The 12457-nt window shown below is 39.0% G+C and overlaps 1 protein-coding gene across 3 annotated transcripts in view; it reads right to left on the reverse strand.

Moving 5' to 3' along the window:
• Positions 1 to 12457, reverse strand: part of DERA (deoxyribose-phosphate aldolase) — a 116395-nt gene that overhangs the window by 52510 nt on the left and 51428 nt on the right. For 2 of the 3 annotated variants that reach the window (XM_027595759.2, XM_027595761.1), the window contains exons 3-5: positions 12155 to 12302; positions 10617 to 10712; positions 8438 to 8572 (exon numbers count right to left, since the gene is read on the reverse strand). In XM_027595759.2, coding sequence (XP_027451560.1) covers positions 8438 to 8572; positions 10617 to 10712; positions 12155 to 12302 — 379 coding nt within the window. The remainder of the gene's footprint in view (positions 1 to 8437; positions 8573 to 10616; positions 10713 to 12154; positions 12303 to 12457) is intronic. The other variant, XM_027595762.1, reaches the window with a different exon arrangement.

Genomic DNA, 12457 nt, shown 5'->3' on the forward strand with positions numbered 1-12457 from the left:
ACCACAGACATCTTTCCATATTAAAAAATATAGGTCTGTAGCACAATTTTTAATGGCTGCACAATCTCCCACTGCATGGTTATAAATAATTTATTCAATCATTTTTCTATTATTGGATACTTAAGGTTTCAGATTTTTTGCTATTACGAACAATACTTCAGTAAACGTCCTACAGTTACATCTTTGCATACATCATGACCTCATTCCTGGAGCCTTTATTAATTTTTCTGCTCCCATACTCACACGTAATCCACGTTCATTGTTAAAAATTCAAACATTACAGAAACTAAAAATTCCCCCATTTAAAAAAAAGAAAGAATAATTCTTGCATGTAACAGAAAAATAATAATCTGGAAGGCCATTATAAGAGATGACTGACAAACGAAAATGGAATTCAAACACCACGACTGCAAATTAGTCAGAATAATGCAAAATATAACAAAACACATACACCAGAGAAGTGGCTGGCACCGTGATGTCACATTAAAAAACCTGATAATAAATGTTTTGACTTATAATGAGGTTTTCAGGAGTAGCAAAAGTGAGTGTACTAGAAACCCAGGATATATTACATTGTAGATGCGTAATCAATATAGTAGCACGACCAGCAGAAGAGTTGTCTCCTGTCTGTCCCCTCACATCCCTTCTACTAGTGCCACACTGAGGAGGAGAAATGGAGGTCGTAGCCTGACATTCTGCTCGTCATTCCCAGCTGAAAAACAAGTGAGGCTGTGCTGATGGAGTGTGTTCACTGACAGGAATCAGAGAACCTAGCCACACTGGGAAAGGCTTGTGTGATGAGAATGTAGATCCAAGGAGCAGAGGGGGCCACATTGCATCTGTTTTAAATGGCATCCCAAACAGTTGACAACTGGCTCTACCTTCTGCCTCCCTGCGTCAGCAAGAACTTGCATCTCTAGTGTTTTACTTTTCTCTATTCAAAATTATCTTATTTCTCTCCAGCTTCCACCTAGAAGGAAAGTAGGTTCTTAATCTTGACGCTCCTGGCAATCAGTTAGGTTTTCTGGAAAAGCAATGCTACAGACAAAGAAAACTATGTGATCAGTAAAGCTTTCATGAATACAAATTATGATTTAAGTAAAAATCCAAGTGTTTAAAGACCATGTTTCCTATCTAGAAGTCATAAAGTAGATTTTCTTTTATATTTAATGCTATTCAGACACTTAAAAAATAATTGTTAATGAATATATCTAAGCAATTATTTTTTGAGTACCAGAAAGATGTTCAACACTGCAAAAGAATGGCCTGAAAATAACTCTTAAGATAATTATATGTACAGTAAAACACTTAATATAAATTGTACAGCAACCTTTGAAACTTAAAAAGTCACAAAATGTTCAAGAACAGTTTTCATCCACCAAGGTAACTAATTAATCTTGTAAGACTAAAACAGAGATGAGCTAAAACACCTGGTAGTAAAATAACCTACATCTAGAGATAAGACACACACATTTTGGTCAATAGTATTTGAAGTTTTAAAGAATCATAGCCTAAAAACAAAAAACATAAAAGCCTACAGCTGCCATAAGTATCTCCAGAATTTTTCTGTTATAAACAACCCTCCAGACAGAGAAAACAGAGATTATAGATTATGTGATTCCTCCCCAAACAGTGTCTCTAGATTTAGAGATTGCTTTTCTCATAGATATTATGATTAACAGCTCTACAAAAGAAAGAAAAATTCCAATTTCTTTTAAGTGATGTTCCTTCTACCATCCTTCCTGTGCAAAAACAAGCAAATAAGAAAAATAAATTATTGCCCAGATGCAAGATTTTCAGGATCCACTTCATAAGACAGAGTCACAGACACTGTGGCATTGGCCCAAATATTTCATTCTCTCACCCTAAAACTCTTGATAGTGTGAGGCATGTACTCCACAAACCAAGTTTAGGAGAGCAAGTCAGGGCTGAGGAACTGAAGAGGTTAAAATAGGGCTCTCGATACAGGACACAAACAATATTTCCAAGTGCGACACTGAACACACTATGCTGAAAAACGTCACAGAAGAAGCACCTTTGGGGTTGTGTCTGATGGTGCTCCAGTATGGGATGGGTTTCCAATAACTAGTAAACTCAGCTCTAGGTCCTGAGCTCAAAGAACTGGAAGATTCTTGAAAGAGGCAGAATCTGATACCATTTCCAAGTCACTGGTAATATATTAAGGTAAATATATGTAGCAGAGAGAGGTCATAAAAAAAGTAAAAAATGAACACCTCTGTATTTACAGAGCATGGAACGCATTTAATTTTCAAAACCTGTTCAATAAGATTTATGAGATGATGAACCCCTTCTGGTGAATGCTTTCTTTAAAGAACTGTTTAAAGAAATGCAACTTAAGATGTCAACTTTAATATCATCATGAAAAATACTGTATTACAGGTCCTTATCAAGGGAATAATACTCCCAGACAATGAAAACGCCAAATATATAAGTCACAGGCCATTATAGCTCTAAAGGACTGTAGAAATCATTAAGTTTTATCCTCTCATTGGTAGCTTATTTAAATGGAGGCAGAAAGAAGTGAAGTGTTTGCCCAAGGACTAGGTATAAATTAGCAAAATTACAAAGACTAAAATCCAAGTCTTTGAGAGTTCTACTTCATTTACTCAATACATGTACTATCATGGTTACTTCCCTTGATAACACACTATCAGCACCAGAAGGAGAAGGAAAGAGAAGAAACCGCAGCTGGTATGGAGGGATTCATCTGGGATGATCAATTTACATACATTATCTAACTGAATCCCCACTATAAAGTGGATGCCATTATTCTTATTTTACAGAGAAGGAACGGAAGACACAGAGAAGTAACTTGCCTAAGAGAAAACAGCTACTAATGGTAGCACCCAGATTCCAACCAAGGTCTGTCTGATGCAAAGATGTGCTTTCAACCCTCTAGTCTCCCAGAGTTATGCTCCCTTCCCACTCCACAGTATATTTGTTCTGGGTCAGCTCTGGGTCTGACCACCTCCAGTCATGACTGGCTTATATGCTGGCTGGCTGGCTGGCTGAGTGCCCCCATCTCTCTCCTAGTCCAGCCCAGCCTTCCCAGGGAGATGAAAGCCAACCTCTTCCCAAGAGCCTAAGAGGTAGAGGTACTCTCTGGCTAAACTTGCCACAGTAACTCTTTATCCCTTAAGGCTTCTGCTACAGCTAACCACAGATCCAGGCTAAATAAATAGAAACACATAGGAAATGCTATTTGTACTAATTAACCAACATATAAATTCAACAATGCTTCAAATACCCTGCATCGAAACTATGTGGAACCAAGAACAAGGAGTATGTTTAAAAAAAAAACAAAAAAAACCAGATGCTCCAAGTCATAGATTCTCTACGACTATAGGATGGTGTGGGGGCAGGGGTGCTATCAAAATCACCTGGAGCAATTTTTGCAGCCCAGGAGTCTATTTCCCTCACCTCCAACACCCAGTTCTGATAGTACCTACACTCAGGGAGGGAAAGGCTAGCTTCTGGGAGAAGAGGAGCAGGGGCAAGTAATTTGAAAACATTTGTCAGGGAATTCTGAGAACCAGCAATATATTATATGCCCTATCCAGTTACAACTACAGTCCCGAGGGATGAGTTAGATGGTGTAGATGGTGTCCATTTCCGTGCCCGAATAGAAAAGACTGAGGAAAGTACAGGCAGGGAACGACAGGGTGCCATAACAAGCAAATCAGGATCTGGTGGTAAAAAGCTTACCAACAAAGGGCCAGGTGAAACAACAATAACAAAAATGTTTGAATAAAAAGGTATATGAAGTCAAAAGGCACAACGGCCTGAACTGTTAGCCAGGGGATGGGTCATCTCGGAGACTTCCACAGCTCAGGCAGCATCACTGTGCTCCAGCATAATGCAGTTACTGATATCACGGTTCTGAAATTAAACTGTATTTAAGAGAAAGCATTCAAGTCAAATATCTTTTAATGGATTTCTTTCTAAAATGGCTAGATTCTCTGACTGGATCAAGAGTCACTGTTCTACATTGTTGTACACTGTTCAACATTCTAAAATGATGCATGAGGGGCGCCTGGGTGGCTCAGTTGGTTAAGCATCTGCATTCAGCTCAGGTCATGATCTTGGGGTCCTGGGATCCAGCCCTGCAGCAGGCTCTAAGCTCATCAGGGAGTCTGCTTCTCCCTCTCCCTCTGCCCCTCCCCCCTGCTTGTGCTTAATTCTCTCTCACTCACTCTCTCTCTCAAATAAATAAATAAAATCTTTTAAAAAATTATAAAATGATGCATGAAAAGCAACATGGTTTAGCGGGGAAATAGAGCACGAGTTCCAGAGTCAACAGATGTAGGTTCCGGTGCTCAAGAGGTTTTGTAGTCTCCAGCACAGGGAATGTGGCTGAAATAGGTGAGGACAGGGAGAGTATGCAGAGTTTGAGGAGAAATTTGAGAGTTTGCTGGGTGGGACAGGACCTGAGGACCACCAACACTTCAGGGATGATAGAGGAGGTAGAGGAGCTTGCAAACAAGACACAGGGACGCAGGAGTAATCAGAAACATGGAAGAAAACCTGAAAAATTTAGGGTCACGGACAGCATGACAAGACAGTGTTTCCAGAAGGAGGACAGTGCACTGTTTCAAATGCTGAATGGTAAAGCTAAACAAACAACTGAAGAATATTCCCTGGACACAGGAAAATAAGAGGTCATTAGCATCTTGGTTAGTACAGATTCAAGAGAAACAAGTAAATATGACTCTTTTAAGAACTTTAGCCACGAAGGGAAGAACAGAAAGGAGACTTAGCTGGGGATGAGGGGCAATGTTGGCATGTGAGTTTTTTTTAAATGGAGAAGAAAAGCTTACATATGTTTAGATGCTGATGGGAATGAGCTAGTAGAGACAAAGATTAAAGGCACAGCAGAAAAGAATGGCCGACAAACGGAGTAAGGCCTCTGAAAATGCGGGAGGAAATGGGAGCCACCGCACAGCAGAGGGACTGGACTGAGGAGAAAGGGAGGAACAAAGGAAGGCAGACCCTGCTGCAAGGACCCTGAGGGAGTTCCTGTCTAATGGTGTCTGTTTTCTCTGAGAAGTAGCAGCTAGGTCTTCTGCTAAGAGGGAACGGGCCTCAAGGTGAACAGAAGAATTAGAAGCTTGAGGAGAGCGGAGATTTTAAACTGTCATCAGGGAGAATTCAAGAGGAGTACAAGTCCCCCCTTCAGTCTCCTCTTTGAGCTCACCCTGGAAACTGTGGACTCTGTGGCCATGAGAAATGATTAGGATACACTCTGAATGGCCAGCTTTAAAAATAGGATTCTTTCTTTTGTGCTTCAACCAGTGCCCTACACACCTCAGTGCACAGAGGAGAGGGACCTGGATTTGAATGTGTATTAGCGTGATAGACATTTCTGCCAGCACATTCCAAGAAATCAATTTTAGGCTCATATTTTAGTAAACAGCTAATATGAAAACATAACACTGAAAAATATAATATGTAATCAAATTGAGGCAAATTAAGACAAAATACTGCAGTGAAAAAAGGCTTCAGTTATTGCAGGTTTCTATTCAGAATTAAATTTCTAGTATTAAATGTTCTTTTTCAATTTGTCTTGGGTCAAGAGGTTATTAACACCATAAAAAAGTTAATAGAAAAGTAGGATCTAGGACAAAGATGTGTTATTACATTTTGCATGAATGCCTGTTATTAGGAAATAATCAGTTCCTAAAAACAACCATTCCTAGTTCATTAAGGGACAGACAATTACATCAAAACCCATCTCCTATTATATTTTATTTACCAATTAGTATTCTAGAGACAAGAACACAAGTTATAATAGAAACTATACTTCTATGTCTACAACTGTTTAATAAAAGACATAAAGGGCAGGGTGCCTGGGTGGTCAGTCATTAAGCGTCTGCCCTTGGCTCAGGTCATGATCCCAGGGTCCTGGGATCGAGCCCTGCATCGGGTTCCCCGCTTAGCAGGGCTCGGCAGGAGGCCTGCTTCTCCCCCTCTCACTCCCCCTGCTTGTGTTCCTGCTCTCGCTGTGTCTCTGTCAGATAAATAAGTAAAATCTTAAAAAAAAAAGACATAAAGGGCATATAATTTTTTTAATCTAAATCACATAGTTTATTTCCAAATTTTTTTCAATATTACACATATTCATTTTTTTCCCTCTTACTCTGGCCTGAAATCCTAACTGAAATCTGTAACTAGAAGGAAACAAGAATCAATATATAGAAATAAGGGACAGCTATTTAAAATATGCCCTTTAAGAATGATTGCAATTGGCCAAAGCTCACATGAACCATAAAAAAAAGAACAAAAATCAAAAGCACAAAAAGATACTTATGAACAGTCAAGAATTTAAACAGGGTAAGGATTAAAAATGTTGATGAGTATAATTGGGAGTATGGGGCAATAGGAATGGCTTTAACATTTTCTTCTAGATCATTCAGAACCGTGGTATCAGTGACTGTGATGCTCTTCGAGCTGCTGAAATCTCTGAGGTGACCCACCCCACAGTTAACAGTGCTCTGCCTTTTGACTTCCTATTTCTTTTTGAGTATTTGTGTTATTCTTGTTTCACAAGGCCCTTTGCTATTAAGCTTTTTACCGTCAGACCCCATTGAGCTCCTTATGGCACACTGCCCTTCCGTGCTAGAACTCCCCTTAGTCCTTTCCATCTGGGCACAGAAATGCACACCATCTAACTTACTAAGAATGTTATGGGAACGTAGTTAATATTCTAAGCTAAAAGACTACATTTTCCGGCCTCACTTGCAGCCAAGATGGCCACGTAACTCAGTCTGAGCCAAGGAGGTAGAAGGAAAAATGCTGTGGGAGGTTTTTAGAATAGGACAGCCCTTCTTTCCTGTTATTTGGGAGATGGGTGGAAAGGCAGGAGCATCAGAAGCCACCTTAGACAATGGAGTGCCCTTAAGTATGAGGGTAGAAGCCACACACTTTAGAAGTGGAAGATCAAAGTAGCATAAGTCACCAAGGTCTTTGTGGGACTGCCACAGTACCCCAGAAATACCTACCTCCAGGCTTTATTTTCTCATACAAAGAAAATCCCGGAGTTCCGGGATCGAGCCCCATATTGGGCTCTCTGCTCAGCAGGGAGTCGGCTTCTCCCTCTGCTTCTCACCCTGCTCATGCTCTCTGTCTCTCTCTCACTCTCCGTCTCTCTCTCTCAAATAAATAAATAAATAAAATTTTTAAAAAAAGATATCCATGAAATACTGGCAAGTCCAATAAGTAGATTAAGAAAAAATACATTAAGTATAATCCTACTTTTTATTTAAACTTTTGAAAAGGGTGTCTGTCAGTTGCATGTGTATATATGAAGACAAAAAAGTCTGAAAACTTGTGCATTATACTGTTATTGAGGCTATTTCTAGTGGATAAGATTATGTAGAACATCTACTTCCTTTATTACTGGTTAGAATTTTTGTTTTTAACAGCGAGCAGGTATAACCTCTGTAATTAGAATAAAATATGCCACGTATTTGATATTCACATATCTAAAGAGACAACATATTATTCTGGCTTTATCTTATGATTTTATTAAAAATTTTTGGTTGAGGGCGCCTGGGTGGCTCAGATGGTTAAGCGTCTGCCTTCGGCTCAGGTCATGATCCCAGGGTCCTGGGATCGAGTCCCGCATCGAGCTCCCTGCTCCTTGGGAGCCTGCTTCTCCCTCTGCCTCTCTCTCTCTCTCTCTCATGAATAAATAAATAAAATCTTTAAAAAAATGTTTAAAAAAAAAATTTTTGGTTGAACTACTTTTATAATGATATTTTCAAAGTAGAAAATTATACTTATTTTAGCTATCAACAATCTCTAATATACAAAATATATTTAAGGCACAGGTCAAATCTATTTTTTTAATATCTAATTATAAAAACAATAGCTTGTTACTGAAATGGGTAATGTTTTATCATAATTGGTGGGATAGTAAATCATGAATCTCAAAGGTAAATATAAAAGAGTATCCATAGGAATTATGTGTAAGAACAGTAGGAGTGAAAACAGACTTAGCATACTCATTACTAATCCCACATTCTCAAAATCCACAAAGATTAACATTAAAAAAGGGAAGTTTCCTCCACCTATTAAAATAAACTTTGCATAAATGACTTGCCTAGAGTGATTTACGTATTGAGCAATAAAATAGTAGAGAACAGAATAAAAATTAGTAATCTACTGCATAGAAATAACCACTCACCTAAGCACTCAAAGGGATCTAAAAAGTTCATGCAGGCAACTGCTTAGGATTTATGAGGGGAACGAGCCATGAGCAATCCCTGCCGTGTTTTCTCTGAAATTCACCCTCTAATCTGGTAACTTGTAACCTAGTACAATGACTTCCAAAACATGCTGCCTCTTTTCCAATCCTCACCATTTGATTCATGCAGGTAAAACTTAGTCTCCCTTTTAGGTAAGGACCTGCACATACCTTCCCACTGGCCGGTCAGCACCAAGGTCCTGTTAATCACCACATCGATTTCCGTAGCTCCATCTTCCACAGCCAATCTGATCTCTTCCAATCGTGTTTTTAAATGAGTCTGTCCAGATGGAAAGCCAGTGGCCACTAGTAGAGAGAGAGAAAGGGAAGTAGGTAGTAAGGAAGGAAGGAAGGAAGGAAGGAAGGAAGGAAAGAAGGAAGGAAGGAAGGAAAGAAGGAAGGAAGGAAGGAAGGAAGGAAGGAAGGAAGGAAGGAAAGAAGGAAGGAAGGAAGGAAGGAAGACAAATTTCATTTGGTAACTATCTTAATAAGGAATTTCATACAAAAAAACAAAACAGCATTTTGACCAAAGCATTAATGACATTAAAGAGCTTCACGCCTACCTTACAAAGTGAAGTGCAAAGAAATAGAATGTTATCTCATATAGTATTGGTGTTAGGATGAATATTAGTATTTTATAGTCTGAAAAACCTGAAATTAAGTTTCTGCAGAGATGCTCATGAGCGGGCTTTAAGTGAACAGAAATTAAGAAAATATGTATCCTCACAGTGATAGTCATAAAATAGTAGCTATAGCCCTGTCTTGATGGACACTGGTTAATTACTGATCCTACTCTTAATTAAGTTGGTTACCACTGTATTCTTGATTTAATCACTCACATTTATACCTACTGCAACCAAACTGCAATACAGGTTCTTCCCAATGCCTATCTTAAAATGAAGACCAAGCAGATGAGAATAAAGCGAAGCGATTGCAGGAAGGAAAAGGACCTAATATTGTCCACAAAATTGGGGCAGGGGCGAGTTGGGAAGAGCAAGGCCAAACACAAATTAAAAAAAAAAAAAAAAAAGAAAATACACTACACTTCTGAAAAACCATTAACATTTTTCACACGTGCATCATTAAGTCCATTTCCATTACTAAATATAACCTTTTGTATTTCCTTGATGTTATTAAATTCCTTGGGTCTGCTATCTTAGAGGAAAGCATGTTTCCCTGTTGTATAAAAGAAAAGCTGAATTGAATGAGGCTGATGAAAAATTTAAGGTAGCTGCCAAACACTTTCGGAATCTTCACAAATAGCTTGTATATCAATACTATGAGTTTCTTTTGATCATCATCTTTTTAGACTCCTTTTTTAAAGAACCAAGATATTCCTCTTAACATCTTCTGAAAGTACAATCTAATTTTATATCTATCCATCCAGACACACTCACATACACTCACACACTCACCTACACAGAAGTTTTAAAGACTCTTTTTTCTTTCATGCCCAGTCCTGTTGAGTCTATCTTAAGTGAGTAACTCCTGAACATACTCTCTTGTCCTTACCTCCCCGGCTTTGGGGTGGCACTCCTCACACCTCTCACTTGGACTGTGATAAGTCTCCCTAACTCCCTGTCACCCCACTCTACTGGATCCACGACCACCCGCGTAACTTACTACATCATGCAGCAGATCATGACATGCCTTTGCTGAAAATCCTGCAGTATCCTCCCCAAAACCAGAAGAGAGCCCAAATGCCACCACCGGGCCATTTTCCCCTATGTGATCTGGCCCCGATCTACCTTCCCAGCTTTAACTCCCAGAGCCCCCTTCCACCCCCCACTTCATCCCAATTCAGATCCAACAACGACAAACCACTTGTGGTTCCCTCAATGTGCTTCTGTGCCTTCACACAGGCTAATTCCTCTGTCTAAATGCCATTCCCTGTCTCACCAACACCGTCAACTCCCCCTTCCCCTTTGAGACCCCCAGCAGTTATCATCTTCCCTGTGAAGAATTCCCTCACTCTCTTGAGGGTCACCAACCTCTGCAAAATAAATCACTCCCTGCTCCGAGTTATAACTGTACCTTCTGCGTATCTTTATTGTCATCTTTTCCATATAAATTACTACATATCCTGCATTATGACGTTTTAAACTTGCTTACTCCTCCTAAACAAGTTAAGTTTCCTTAAGGACGGGATAAGGTTCTATTTTCTTGGGAATGAATGTGGTCTGCTACTTCGGAGGCAAGCAGATATGGAGAGAATGAGTAAACAGAAATCATTAAATATATAAAGCTAATTCAAATCATAGTATAAAACTGTATATAAAACCCCCAGGTGTCTGAGTTGAAGAACTGGAAACAGGTTGAGAGACAAGAGCAAAAGCCAAAACAATTTTACCGGAAGCCACTGGGATGGTACAGCCCGAGGCCTTCAGTGCTTTAACTGCATCACACACCCGCGCGGGGTAGACACAAACAGCAGCCGTCGTAAGGCCTGTGACAAAAGAAGTCGTAACAGCCTGCTTTATGGGAAGTTCAATTTGAACAATAGGCTTTTAATTATTTACACCACCACCCTGGCAGAAATCAGAACGAGAGGAGAAATAATTCCTCTATGACGTTGCACTGAATGAAAAAGTTTTGACTCCCCAACATTCCCTTCCAGTTCTTGACAATAGGGATCTTTTTCTCCTTGTTCAAGACACAGAATAAAATAACTGTGATGCACTGGTCTTGGAGGTCAATATAATGCCACTTTTTTAAGATTCCTAAGCGGTAAACTTAATGGTCTTGACTCAATGAGAATATTGTATTTCATGTAGGTAACAAAATCCAGATTTGTACAGCTAACAGACAGTGGATGAAAAAAGTGGATGAGAACCTGACAGGGTAGTATAGCAAAATGACATTTAACTGATCTTATTCCCTCTCTTGCAAGAAATAATACAATCTGGATCTGGAGCCCTCACTTGGAGGAATAAGCTCCTAAATTTAAAAAAATCAAATAAAAATCAAACAGCCACTATAAAACAAAGCAAGAACATAGACTCCTATAAAGTTGCTACTTTCAACAATGCCTATACATAGGTGGTGTTTTTACTGTCAACCCAAAAGACACATAATAAATATTTTTCAAAAGCTGTGGAGTTGTTTAGGTCTATAAATTATCTTCAAATTATTTGGGATAAAATACCTGCACTGGGCCAATGCAACATCTCCAGTTGCATATTCATTACTGACAGGCACTCGGGAATCATGAAGCATCCCTCCATCGAAAGATGTGGCTCCTAAAATCAGCCCAGTGAGTACCATGACACATGGTCTTGGAAACACCCTTTAGCCTTCCAGACCTCGGTTTCCTCGTTTAGGAATAGGGGATCAACTCTCAAAGGTCTCCTCCATTCCTAAGATGTTAAGATTCTAAACTTATGGCAACTTTAGAAAGTCCTTTCTTTCATGTATACTAAGAGAGTGAATATAACTTTTTTTCAAAAGATTTAACCTAATATACGAGCATGCAATATTCCCCATCTGCATTTTATTCTCAAAAGTATTTCATTTACTCATAGAAAATACTTTATGTATGAGATGTGATTATTAAGTAATGAGACTGGCTTTTGCACATGTGGCTAGGGAATGAGAATCAGTATTTTAGAGTCACTAGATAGAAAATTTCCCACACTGAAGAACTGGAAAGAAAAATAAAGAAACTCTCTACCAAAAACTTTAATCCAGGATGGAAAGAACTGACCTAAAAATGAGACTCAGATTCTCTCCCTGCTGTTTTTCAGAGAAGAATCTCAATTATTTGTCTATGTACACAATTCTACCATGGATTTTATTGCTGTTATCATTTTAGCAACTGCATCTTCTCTTAAGTCCTCTTAGTGATTAGTAAAGAGGTAAACACAGACAGATTATACACAATGATGTTACCTTTATCATGCATATTTAAACTTTTTAAGAGATCTTCCCGGATTGGATACTTGGCTTTATAACAGAGCCTTTGAATGCTGGAAGATGTGTCATCGCCTGAAAGTGTAGTAAGATCTATAAAGGTAACGGCTTTCAGGAGCCAAGCAGCCTGGTTTAAAGAAAGTAAAAACAAGATTAAAAAAAAATTCATCCCCAACCCACTTAGTTAGTAGAAAATCATTAGACAAACGTGGGTGCTAAAATCTGACCTCTACCCTGTTCTAAGGCATGTCCTTCTCACATGTGATATAAACATTGCTCAAG

Source organism: Zalophus californianus, chromosome 9 (genome assembly GCF_009762305.2).
Source record: "Zalophus californianus isolate mZalCal1 chromosome 9, mZalCal1.pri.v2, whole genome shotgun sequence".
Lineage (NCBI taxonomy): Eukaryota > Metazoa > Chordata > Mammalia > Carnivora > Otariidae > Zalophus > Zalophus californianus.